The following is a 12,336-nucleotide window of genomic DNA, read 5'->3' as shown; positions in this document are numbered from 1 at the left end:
TATCCACCTCACTGTTGTGTGTCAAAAACATTGTTAAGACATTTAAAAGTTTGTGTTTTGTCGTGTGAATTCAATATTAAATATATATATAAATATAACAATGTCACTGCAAGACGTCCGTGTTCGGGAAAGAGTTCTGTTGGAACGACGACATGAGTTGATTGACGTGCGGCAGGTTCAGGCCTCGCTGCTGTGAAGTCGAGGCGCTGATGAAGGCGAGGGGTGCGGAGGACGTGGACGCTGAGGCAGAAAAATATCAAATGATTAACTTCATTATTAACCAGATCGAGCTGTAATGTCGTTCTCACCACACGACACGTTCATCTGCTGCTGAGCGCTGATGCTGAAGCCCGTCTGAGAAAGAGCTGCAGCGCCACCTTGAGCCTGAAACCAGATGAACGGAGACATTGAATCTTGTTCGGTAATTGATCCTGTGTTTAACCAAGTCTTCTTATCAACGAGGTCGACAAGCGTCTGCGTCCCGATCTATTATTTACACGACAGCATGTAAACAATCCCAGGTTTGTTCGGCTCATGAATTAAATACAGACTCGTCGAGTAATTAACGAGCTTTATGTTAAATATATATACATGGGTTTCACAATAGTGAACCTATAAATTAAACATACATGTATTTTAAGGGGGCAATTTGTTAAATACTTTAATTTTATTGTAACAATTTAAAAGCAAGAAAAATGCATTTAAAATTATTTTTAAAAATACAGAAATTCTTTGTAAAACAAGATCTAATTGGAAGAAAATGATTAAATTAAAGAAATAAATAGAACTTGTCAAAAATATTGACGTAAAATGCTGAAATACAAAAATCAAATAAATACTCTAGAAAAGATGAACTTTGACCATTTAATTCCATTTAATTTAGGACTAATACCATTTTTAAAAATTAAATTAACATAAAAACTAATGAATACTTCAGTTTTATTTGTACAACAAAAGTAAGTAGTGTTGTAGTTAAAAATCCAGTCAGTCTTTGGAAAGTTATTTATTGAGAAAAAGTTGTACTTATTTCCCCAAAAAAGTAATAGTAACAGGAAAAGTAGTTGTACTAGTGGTAATATAAGTTGAAGTAGGAAAGGTAGTAGGAGAAATAATATAAGTTGCATTAGTAACATTAGTATTAGTACTGTAGTGGTAAAAGCCATCGTGGTAGTAGTATGATATTACATTTAAAAATATATTATTATTAATCTAAAATGCTGGAATATAACGGAAAATAAAACAGACTTCACTTGACGACAGATTTTTAGGATATTATTTATCTGGGACTAAAATAACTTAATACAACTACATTAAAATCAATAATAACTAACTGAAGTCTACGCTTAGCTAAGAATATTAATTCTGACAGTTTCTCTAGTGTGTTCCTCTATACTAGTGTGAGAAATGCAATAAAAGTAGAAAATAAATATATAGAAATAGAAGAAAACAATGAATAAAGTCGACCAATTTTGTTGGAATTTTTGGATGCACATGGTCATGTGACCTCTTAACAAGAACTCTTATAAACCCCTTACAAAGTCAAACGAACTGACCTGGTCGAGACAGGCCTGCAGTTTCCTCTTTGCCCTCCAGCGGGCGACCCTGAGTCGGGTCTTCTCTCTGCGGTCTCGCTGCTGCAACACAGACACGTCAGCCGAGGTCACTTCCTGCAGCGTGTTGAGGCGAACAGCCGCACAGACCATGTCGGCCAGCAGCGGCTGCGGCAGCGTCTTCTCCAGCTCGCGCCGCCGGTTCAGGTTCCTGCGGCGCAGCTCGTTCCTGCGCATCTTGTACTCCTCGTACAGACTCAGGTCTTTGGGCCACGAACGCACCATTTGTCGGGAGGACGAGGGTCCGGGGGGGAAGATGGGGGACGAGTCTGAGGAACAAGGGTCATTTAAAGTTAAACTCGAGCTTTGATTCTAGGGCGGTTAGAAAATATTGATTCACATAAATATTGTAATATTTTTGTGTGTTTAAATTAAAATAACTCAATTTTTAACTCAATTAATTCACAGTGTTTGTTCATTTTTGTGTTGCACTTAAACTTTCGGCCACTAGATGGCAGCAGTCGTTACGTCCCCCGCAGGTAAAGGAACAATAAAATTCCGAGCGAGATCCCGGCCGATAACTGAGGACCAGAGGATACAGGACGACTCCAGGAACAATTGTAATCAGTTACGACTTCGTCAAGAGTCATGTGGTCGGTAAATACATCCACACCAGAGTCAAGTACTCAACAATACTACACATATATCCTTGTTACTACAGTATCACAATATATGGTACATATTGGCTACATATTGTATCGTGATACATTATGTATCACCAGATTCTTGCCGATACACATCCCCAGTTAATCCACTCAGCTGAACTCTGACCTGCTATGTTGAAGGTTCGATTCCTTTGACCTCCTTGAAGGCCGGACCAGCCAGTGACCGACATTTGATTCTGGGGGGAAATTAAAAAATTAAAAGATAATTCTTCGGCTGTCAATCACACGACCATTGACTCGACTGTGCGTCGCAACTGACCTCGGGGTCGGTCATGTGACCCTGTCTGAGCTGACAGTCCAGGAGCACCGAGGTCATGACCTCCTGCTCCTCCCCGGGCTCCTCCTTGATGCAGATGACGTGGTCCTCCTCCTCCTGCTTCACCTGAACATCAACACACATCAACACACATCAACACACATCAACACACATCATCAACACACATCAACACACATCAACACACGTCAACACACGTCAACACACGTCAACACGCATCAACACGCATCAACACGCATCAACACACATCAACACACATCATCAACACACATCATCAACACACATCAACACACATCAACACACATCATCAACACTCATCAACACACATCAACACACATCAACACACATCAACACACATCAACACACATCATCACACATCATCAACACTCATCAACACACATCAACACACATCATCACACATCAACACACATCAACACACATCAACACACATCATCAACACACATCAACACACATCATCAACACACATCAACACACATCAACACACATCTACACAGATCAACACACATCAACACACATCAACACACATCTACACACATCAACACACATCATAAACACTCATCAACACACATCAACACACATCATAAACACTCATCAACACACATCAACACACATCAACACACATCATCAACACACATCAACACACATCATAAACACTCATCAACACACATCAACACACATCAACACACATCATAAACACTCATCAACACACATCAACACACATCATCAACACACGTCAAAACACATCAACACACATCAACACACATCATAAACACTCATCAACACACATCAACACACATCATCAACACACATCAACACACATCAACACACATCTACACAGATCAACACACATCAACACACATCAACACACATCAACACACATCAACGCACATCAACACACATCATAAACACTCATCAACACACATCAACACACATCATCAACACACATCGACACACATCGACACACATCGACACACATCGACACAGATCAACACACATCAACACACATCAACACACATCAACACACATCTACACAGATCAACACACATCAACACACATCAACACAGATCAACACACATCTACACAGATCAACACACATCAACACGCATCAACACGCATCAACACGCATCACCACACATCACCACACTTCAACACACATCAACACACATCAACACGCATCAACACACACGGTTCGTCCACGCCGAGCAGCACGACCACCAGCAGATGGCGCTCACCTGCGAGAAGGTCTGAGAGCTCTCAGCCAGAGACGGATCATCAGACGAGGGCTGCAGGTTCTGGGCCGAGGGAGGAGGCTTGTCCACCATGTGGTCTGGGTGCGGCTGCTCCGTGAGGGTCCACTGACAGTCGACCTCCTGCTCCACGTCTCTGCTCAGTACCACGGGTTTTGTGGAGCACAAGAGATCTGCAGACACACGGGAAGTTCAGCCTCATCGAGAACTTTCACTGACGACACAAAAAGGCAACAAAACCAAGTATGTTTTTTTATATATATTATCTTGTTGAAGGTTCTTATGTATGTAGATACGTTTGTGTAAGTAAATGTGCTTTATTCTCCTATTTTTCTTCTTCTCGCGTTCTGTGAGGCTTAGTAGTAATAATCTGCATGGATTCTTAGTATTACTCCACCTCACCTGGAGGCTTTGTAGTAATAATCTGCATGGATTCTTAGTACTACTCTGCTGCACCACGAGGCATTGTAGTAAAAATCTGCAGGGCTTTTCAGTAATAACCCGTTAGCCCTAATAGTAATAATCCGCAAGGCTTCGTAGTATTACTCTGCTGCTCAGCGAGGCATCGTAGTAATAATCTGTGAGGCTTAGTAGTAAAATCTGCATGGATTCATAGTACTACTCCTCCACAATACCAGGCCTTGTAGTAATAATCACTGAGGCAATTTAGTAATAATCCGCAGGGCTTTGTAGTAACAACCTGTTAGCCTTAATAGTAATAATCTGCATATATTCGTAGTATTACTCCGCTGCACCTCGAGGCTTTGTAGCAATAACCCATGAGGCATTGTAGTATTACTCTGCTGTATAGCAAGTAATCGTATTAATATTCTGCGAGGCTTCGTAGTATTACTCTGATGCACCTCGAGGCTTTGTAGTAATTATACGTAGAGCGATAGTATTACTCGGCTAAACCGCGGAGCATCCTAGTAATATTCTCCAAGCCTTTTATTAGTAATAATCTGTGAGGCTTTGTGGTACTACTCTGCTAGATTACAAGGTATTTTAGTGTAAACCCTTGAGGATTCAGGCCGTCAGTCACACAGCAGAACTGTGTGTCTTACATATGAAAACTGCAGTACCTGTCTGAAGGTCAGCTGAGTCTTGGACTGCATGTCTGATCACCGGAGAGATGCATCCTGGGAAAACAAAAACGAGTCAAAGCTGTTCAAAAGAGCAGATCTAAGTTGACCTAACGATGTTGTTACCTTGGTTGTTTCTCGATGCGAGTTCCTCAGCAGTCGTGCTCTGAGTGGAACACGAAGGCGACGCATCAGTCGACGACATCATGGCTCCGTCCATGTGCACCAGAGGGAACAGAGGCTGCTGGACCCGGACCAGGCTGGCGGACGAGGCCCTCTGCTGCAGCTCCTCCTCCACCCCCTGTCTGTAGTACTTGAGCTTCAGCTCCGTGTAGCGCAGCTTGGCTCGGACGTTCTCCGTCTCCTTCTCCTTCAGGGCCTTCTCTCGCTGCAGCGTGACCACGTCCCTCTTCATCAGAGCCACCTGGGACTTCAGCTCCTCGAACTTGACCCCCACGACCTTCAGCATCTCCGCCAGCACGGTCTCCACGGCGCCGTTGACCGCCCGCTCCACCACCGTCCCCATCTGACCCCGGATCAGCGACACGGCAATGCTGACGTCCATGGCTACTGACCCCGAAGCAGCCGATTCGAAAGTTGACCTGAAAACATAATTTAAGGTAAAATGTCACGAACGTAAATTGATAAAGTTTGAAGTATTTCATTTTTATTCAATTACAATTTATTTAAAGTGTCATTAAGTTTACTGGACAACATTTAAATAACCCTTTATGAGAGAAGAGGAAAAAAATGGTTACAGCAAATCACAATGAGCGACAGTGTTAAAGAAAAACTTCTAACAGGCAGAAACCTTGAGCAAAACCAGACTGGTGTGGCCAACCTACCCTAGAGGGAGAGCGGGAGACAAATGTAAAAAGAGAAAAAAGTTAAATTATATGAGAATTTACAAATAAGAGCAACATTTTTTTTATTTTTCAATTTACAAAATGTGTATTATTTTACATACCGTGTCTAAAAAAGTTTATAAAATCTGCAAAATTATTTTAAATTGATTGATTGATTTTTTTGGGACCCGTCAATGACCTGGTCGAGTCCAGCCGGCCATGTTTAGTGACATTTTCAATCACTTCCAACAATAACTACATGTATTTAATCAATTAAAAATACACAGAAACTGCAATTAATGTTTTCATTACTGTATATTTAAACAACTTGTCGCGTGTTGGTTCAATCAGGGGAATTTATTAGCTTTTTCTATGCATACTTTGAAAGAGAAATATTGAAATTTAACGTTAATAAATTGATTCAAAATCATTATAACATAATTAAACCTATTTTTTCTGTTTCTTTGTTAAGCAAGCAGTCCGATGGTAACAACCTTTTTTAAACACATATTAAGCAAGTTATGACAGTCTTACAGAAGTTTATCAGAAAGTAGTTCATTTTTACAATAACTGTATTAATATTCGTCAAAGGAAGATACTTTACATATTGTATATCATTGGTATTAACCAGTATTCCTTCACACTGTCGCTCATTGTGATTTACTGTTATTTACAAGTGTTGATAAAACTGATGTAAATGAATATAAATAGAAGTAAACTAAAATAAATAAACGGATCTTTTAAACATACACGAGGCTTCACAAACACATACAAACACACGATATTGTTCTGAAGACATATATATTATATTTCCAAACAGGATTTGAGGAGTAAAAACAAAGGTAAATACAGAATAACAACAGAGTAACAACAGTAAACATGGCGCCTCGATGTCGTTCCTCTGTTATTACGAGTGTTTATTACCTGCGATACTGTGACGTCCTGATGAAACCAAAGCGTGGAGAAGATGGAATGGAAGACAAAACGCTGGTCGATAAAGAAACGATTCGTTTTTCTTTCCTTTATTGACAAACACCAGCTTCTTCTGTCTGGTTCCGTTCTTCTTCGTTTGATGTTTTTAAATCACGTGTTGCCGTTCACAGCTGAGCGGGGTCACTGCTGCCACCTTTCGGCGCGGAGGACACGAATTACGTACTCGATAAATATGAATGAATTCAGAATTTAAAAACTTTTACGGTCAGTGTCGTAAACACAACTCCTGAATTTGAAATAATTACAATGAAATATATATATATTTTTAAAATCATAAAGTACACTCAATTAAAATAAAATAAGATAAATATTTCCACTATATGCCATATAAATATGATTTAAAAAGAAACTTAAATCTTCTTAGAATGTTTAAGATGATTTATTACATGTGTCTATTACATAGTTTTCGCTCAATAACTAACAAGGCCAATGACAAATATTATTATTATTATTTTTTTTTAATTTTGAAGTACAAACGAGTATAAAAAAAATCATCTCTTTAAAACAGTATAACTTTAAGAGTGAATATTAAATACCAAGATGGGGGGTAGGATAGGGATTAATATATTTGTATGTGTTTATAAATTAGACCCTCGACTGCGAAAGTTTACAAATAAAAATTAATTACTTATTTATGTTAATGTACTTTGGTTAGTAATTATTTGCTTTATTATTTGACCAGTTTTACAAAATCTAATGAGAATTTCAAATAAAATAGATTTTTCTTTTGCTACTTTTCATTGGTTTTTTTTAGATCTTTTGTTGAGTTCTTAATAAATGTATTTATAGTTACTGAGCAAATCATAAATCTCAGAAAAAAATGAAACAAAAATTGACATCAATAAAAACTCAAACATATTGTATTTAAAAAAACAACCTTTAAAATAGTTTATTGTTTATTGTTTACTCCAATCTTCTCTTCACATCTGTAAGTATATCATTGACAGAAGTACTAGTATTACTAAGATAAATTAAATAACATGTGTTTTTAGGACATAAATGTTTAAGTGAAATATTCGTAGATATTTATTTATGCGAGTATTTCCTTGTCAGTTGATTTCCTGAGTCCGGGCTCATGGTCAGGATCTTGATGGAAGTACGAGTAGATCCAGGGTCTGGAGATCTCCCGAGTTCTGTCCAGACCTTCAACCTCCATCCGGAGACCACGTTTCAAACCCAACTGCTGCTGTAACAGCGCCCCCTCTCTGCAGGGAGGTCAAAAAGTAAATCATTTGAATCCTTCGCTAAATGTGATTCTTAACTTGTTCTGACAAACACCTGGTGATCAGCTCCTCCTGCCTTCTGGTCTCCTCCACCTCCTCCTCCCTCCTCTTCTTTCTCCTCCTCTCTTCCGTCGCTTCTATCCTCTCCTCCTCCAGGAACGAACGCTCCAAGTCGGCTGAAGAAGTTGACAATCATTCATCCTTGACCCACGTTCTGAAGGTCAAACAAGGTCACCTCTCCTCCTCCTCTCCTCCTCCTCTCTCGTCCTCAGGATCTTCTCCATCTGCTGCTTCTTCTCTTCTCTCCTCCTCCTCTCTCGCTCCCTCTCTGCACGTTTACGTCTGGTTCGCTCCTGCTCCGTCTCCTCGCGCCTCCTCGCGTCCTCCTCCTCCTCCTGCTTCTTCAGCCTGAGGGACAATCTGAAGTTTAATATGAAGCTGCAGTGCATCATGGGATCTGTAGTCGAAGCCCGGGCCTGGCACCTTCTGGCCTCCGTTCGTTTTCTTCTCTCTTCCTCCAGCATCGCCTTCAGCCTCTCCTCCCTCAGCTTCTTCTGCTCGTCCTCCTGCTCTTTCCTCTCGTCCTTCTCGTCCCTCGCCGTCCCAGTCGTGTTCCTCTCGTCCAGGTCCTCCTGCAGACTCTTCCTGGACTGACTCGAGGACCAGAACCGGACCTCGTCACTCACCGGGTTCAGGGTCAGCATCTCTTCCTTCGTAACAGTCGAGCAGGACGAGGAGAGGAAACCACGAGACAAAGAGGCTTCTGTGGCGTCTGGAGTCCTGCTGGTTCTGAGCGTTGCTTCTGACTGGACCGGACCTTCTGATGGGACCAGTTCACGTCCGGTACAAGAATCTGTTTTTCCACCAGAGTCACAAACTTGACTCTGATCAGTCGATGGTTTAAGAAGCTTCTTATGCTTTACTTCCTGCTTTGTTTCCACATCTGACTTCTTCACTTTCTTTCCTAGAAGATAGAAAAACAAACATCATCTGTAACATCTAGTTTTATAGTTAAAGTATATTAAAGTGATCTAAAAATATTGGATTTAATATCGCAGGCCAATCATTTTGAAAATTCTAGTGGAAATAACCTTGAATTTTTCACTGAAAAATTGTGTCTCCAGGTTGAGTCACAAAGAAAATTCATTTTTGTGTACTGGAACATAAATAATTAAACGTCTGAATAACAATTTTCTCGGACTCGTCTAGTTTAAGTATTTGGAACGTCTTAACACAGTATTTTTTGTTCGTCATCTTCTTTTAAAGACTGAAAGAGCTGCAGAAAGTGTGTCTTCTCGTTTAGACTATTGTAACAGCAGTTCATACAAAACTCTGCAGCCAGAATTCTGAGCCGCTCTAGTAGAAGAACTCACATTTCTCTGATCCTTAAATCTTCACTGGCTGCCAGTTTATTTCAGGATCAATTTTAAAATTCTGGTTCTTACTTTCAGATCTATTCATGGTCAGACCTTCCATCAGTGATCTGATCCAGACTTACACCCCAGCTCGGGCTCTGAGGTCTGTTGATCAGAATCTACTGATGGTTCCTGAACACAGGAGAGAAATCCTTCCAGACTGTTGCTCCTAAGCTTTGGAACCATCTCTGTGTTTGATGATCTACTGACTCCTTCAAGAAACATCTTAAGACGTTTTTATTTGTGCTTTTCCCTGATTTTCTGTTTGTGTTTGTTTTATGTGTCTTGATCTTTTGAGCACATCATTTATTGTGTATTCTTTTGATTGTTAAAGCGTTTTGTGACCCTGGTCTAGAAATATCTTAACATATAACTATTACTTATTTACTTTACATTTTTGTTAAGTCAAAATTTATTTCCCAATTTTGCATTGAAGTGTGTGAGAAAATATTCCAAAAAACACAAAAGTATATATATATACATATATATATATATATACTGTCTTAAAAAAATCAAGTTAATTTAACAATAATTTATCAAATGATTGGCGAAATTATGTAAAATCTTTGACTCATCTTCAACCTTGGATCTTCTCCTTTGTTTTCTCTTCTATTCTTCTGTCTTCCTGCTTGTCTTTTTCTATTCTTCTGTCTTCATGCTTGTCTTCTTCTATCCTTCTGTCTTCCTGCTCGTCTTCTTTTATTCTTCTGTCTTCCTGCTCGTCTTCTTCTATTCTTCTGTCTTCATGCTTGTCTTCTTCTGTTCTTCTGTCTTCCTGCTCGTCTTCTTCTATTCTTCTGTCTTCCTGCTCGTCTTCTATCCTTCTGTCTTCCTGCTCGTCTTCTTCTATCCTTCTGTCTTCCTGCTCGTCTTCTTCTATTCTTCTGTCTTCCTGCTCGTCTTCTTCTATTCTTCTGTCTTCCTGCTCGTCTTCTATTCTTCTGTCCTCTTGCTCGTCTTCTTCCATTCTTCTGTCTTCCTGCTCGTCTTCTTCCATTCTTCTGTCTTCCTGCTCGTCTTCTTCCATTCTTCTTTCTTCCTGCTCGTCTTCTTCCAAGCTTCTGTCTCCTTCTGCTTCTTCTCTCACCTTCTCCTTCTGAAACACAAAGAACCCTGGAGTGTTTTTCTCTCAAGGATGAAAGTATTAACTCACAAAAGTTTCCTTCTCAACCGTCGTGTCAGGCGTCTGGTTCCTCAGAGGTCGAGTTCCTCCTCCAGTCGTCTTCTTCGTTCCTCTGATCCCGTTTCTCATCTTCTGATCGACTTCTGTCCTGAATTAACAACAACTTCAGTTTTCTGCACGTGTTTTACGCTGCTTTGATGAACCTTCTTGGTTCCTGTTCTTCATCTCTGCTCCTCGTCTTCCATCCTTCTGCTGTTTCTGTCCTCCTCCTCCTCTTCTCCACGGCTCCACCCGGGCTCTCATCTGGTTCATCTACATTGTCTTTCACCGACGTCTCCTCCGACCTGTGAAGATTCAAAAACGAGTATCAAACCATAGTAGAAACTGACGAGAATAAACCGACCGTGTCTGCTGTGACTCCTGTTCATCGTGTTGGTGTGTTTGTCGTCCTCCTTCCTCCTGGATATGAGCAGCTGAAGGTCCATCTTCCACCTGGATATGAGCAGCTGAAGGTCCATCTTCCTCCTGGATATGAGCAGCTGAAGGTCCATCTTCCTCCTGGATATGAGCAGCTGACGGTCCATCTTCCTCCTGGATATGAGCAGCTGAAGGTCCATCTTCCTCCTGGATATGAGCAGCTGAGGGTCCATCTTCCTCCTGGATATGAGCAGCTGAAAGTCCATCTTCCTCCTGGATATGAGCAGCTGAAGGTCCATCTTCCTCCTGGATATGAGCAGCTGACGGTCCATCTTCCTCCTGGATATGAGCAGCTGAAGGTCCATCTTCCTCCTGGATATGAGCAGCTGAAGGTCCATCTTCCTCCTGGATATGAGCAGCTGACGGTCCATCTTCCTCCTGGATATGAGCAGCTGAAGGTCCATCTTCCTCCTGGATATAAGCAGCTGAAGGTCCATCTTCCTCCTGGATATGAGCAGCTGAAGGTCCATCTTCCTCCTGGATATGAGCCGCTGAAGGTCCATCTTCCTCCTGGATATGAGCAGCTGAAGGTCCATCTTCCTCCCGCGGTGAAGACGGCTGAAAGTTCTTCTCTGGTTCCTCTGAAGATCCCGACACGGCCTCACTTAACGTCACTTCGATTTCTGTAAACAAACAAGTTATTTTATAGATTCTTTGTGTCTTTTAAGACGTTCTCAGATATTATTCCAAGTGATTAAAGATCAACTATTGTCAAACTCTCCTGACTCTCATGTTTCAAATGTTAAAGTCTTCCTCGCCAAGATGCAGTAAGTCCCTCATCGTGACCATGTTTTCAACTTATTACTTTACGGTTACGAGAGTCCATTATGACGTAATAATGTCTTCACTCCTCCTCCAGCCAGCTGTAATCACGCCCCGCTTTGTTTATACAACGAGTTCCCTGGAGGTGGAGACTTCCAGGATTGATGACACGCGGTGACAAACCTCCATTCTTGAAAGTGTTTTCAGCGGGCGGGGCTTAAGATAATTTTCTAATGTCAATATTTCAATGTAAAGAGAGTTTTGTACAAACACACACTGATGAGAACGACTCTTCAGACTCACCTGAGAACGACTCATCAGACTCACCTGAGAACGACTCTTCAAACTCACCTGAGAACGACTCTTCTGACTCACCTGAGAACGACTCTTCAGACTCACCTGAGAACGACTCTTCTGACGGCAACACCACCATCCACGGAAATTCTTCTTCAGATAAATCCCGATAACCTGTGATTGACAGATCACTAAACCTTACAGATGTCAATAAAACATCACTTTGAAAATAACGTCTTCTGAAGATTGAATCAAGAAGACCTCGGGCTCCTTTTGACTTTGAATCCTGAACTCTCTGTAGGAGA

General features: G+C 41.0%; 1 protein-coding gene across 3 annotated transcripts; it reads right to left on the bottom strand.

Moving 5' to 3' along the window:
* Position 1: 1 nt before the first annotated feature.
* LOC148068179 (uncharacterized) lies at positions 2-7,747 on the bottom strand. 3 transcript variants are annotated; one of them, XM_087804265.1, is made up of 10 exons: positions 6,669-7,747; positions 5,026-5,501; positions 4,900-4,956; positions 3,803-3,990; positions 2,535-2,657; positions 2,382-2,451; positions 1,701-1,879; positions 1,554-1,634; positions 309-384; positions 2-240 (listed from the first exon to the last, which is right to left on the bottom strand). In XM_087804265.1, exons 2-10 carry the CDS (start codon positions 5,462-5,464, stop codon positions 104-106), a joined length of 1,350 nt encoding a protein of 449 aa, XP_087660391.1. In that variant the 5' UTR covers positions 5,465-5,501; positions 6,669-7,747; the 3' UTR covers positions 2-103. The 3 variants fall into 3 exon arrangements, with proteins under 3 accessions (XP_087660391.1, XP_087660389.1, XP_087660390.1); XM_087804263.1 differs by having other exon boundaries at positions 1,554-1,879; XM_087804264.1 differs by having other exon boundaries at positions 1,554-1,879; positions 5,026-7,747.
* Positions 7,748-12,336: the final 4,589 nt, after the last annotated feature.

Source organism: Callionymus lyra, chromosome 12, assembly GCF_982586985.1.
Source record: "Callionymus lyra chromosome 12, fCalLyr1.hap1.1, whole genome shotgun sequence".
Taxonomy (NCBI): Eukaryota; Metazoa; Chordata; class Actinopteri; order Syngnathiformes; family Callionymidae; genus Callionymus; species Callionymus lyra.
Note: the sequence above shows the minus strand (reverse complement) of the source record. Positions and strands in the feature narration are given on the sequence as shown.

What these genes read in the sequence shown, in the direction of transcription:
- LOC148068179 (XM_087804264.1), bottom strand. Translation starts at nt 5,464, where the DNA reads ATGGACGTCAGCATTGCCGTGTCGCTGATCCGGGGTCAGATGGGGACG. An exon ending in CTCAGCTGACCTTCAGACAG is followed by an intron (nt 3,991 to 4,899) that starts GTACTGCAGTTT and finishes GTGTGTCTGCAG; the next exon opens with ATCTCTTGTGCTCCACAAAA. An exon ending in TCGAACCTTCAACATAGCAG is followed by an intron (nt 1,880 to 2,381) that starts GTCAGAGTTCAG and finishes CTTGTTCCTCAG; the next exon opens with ACTCGTCCCCCATCTTCCCC.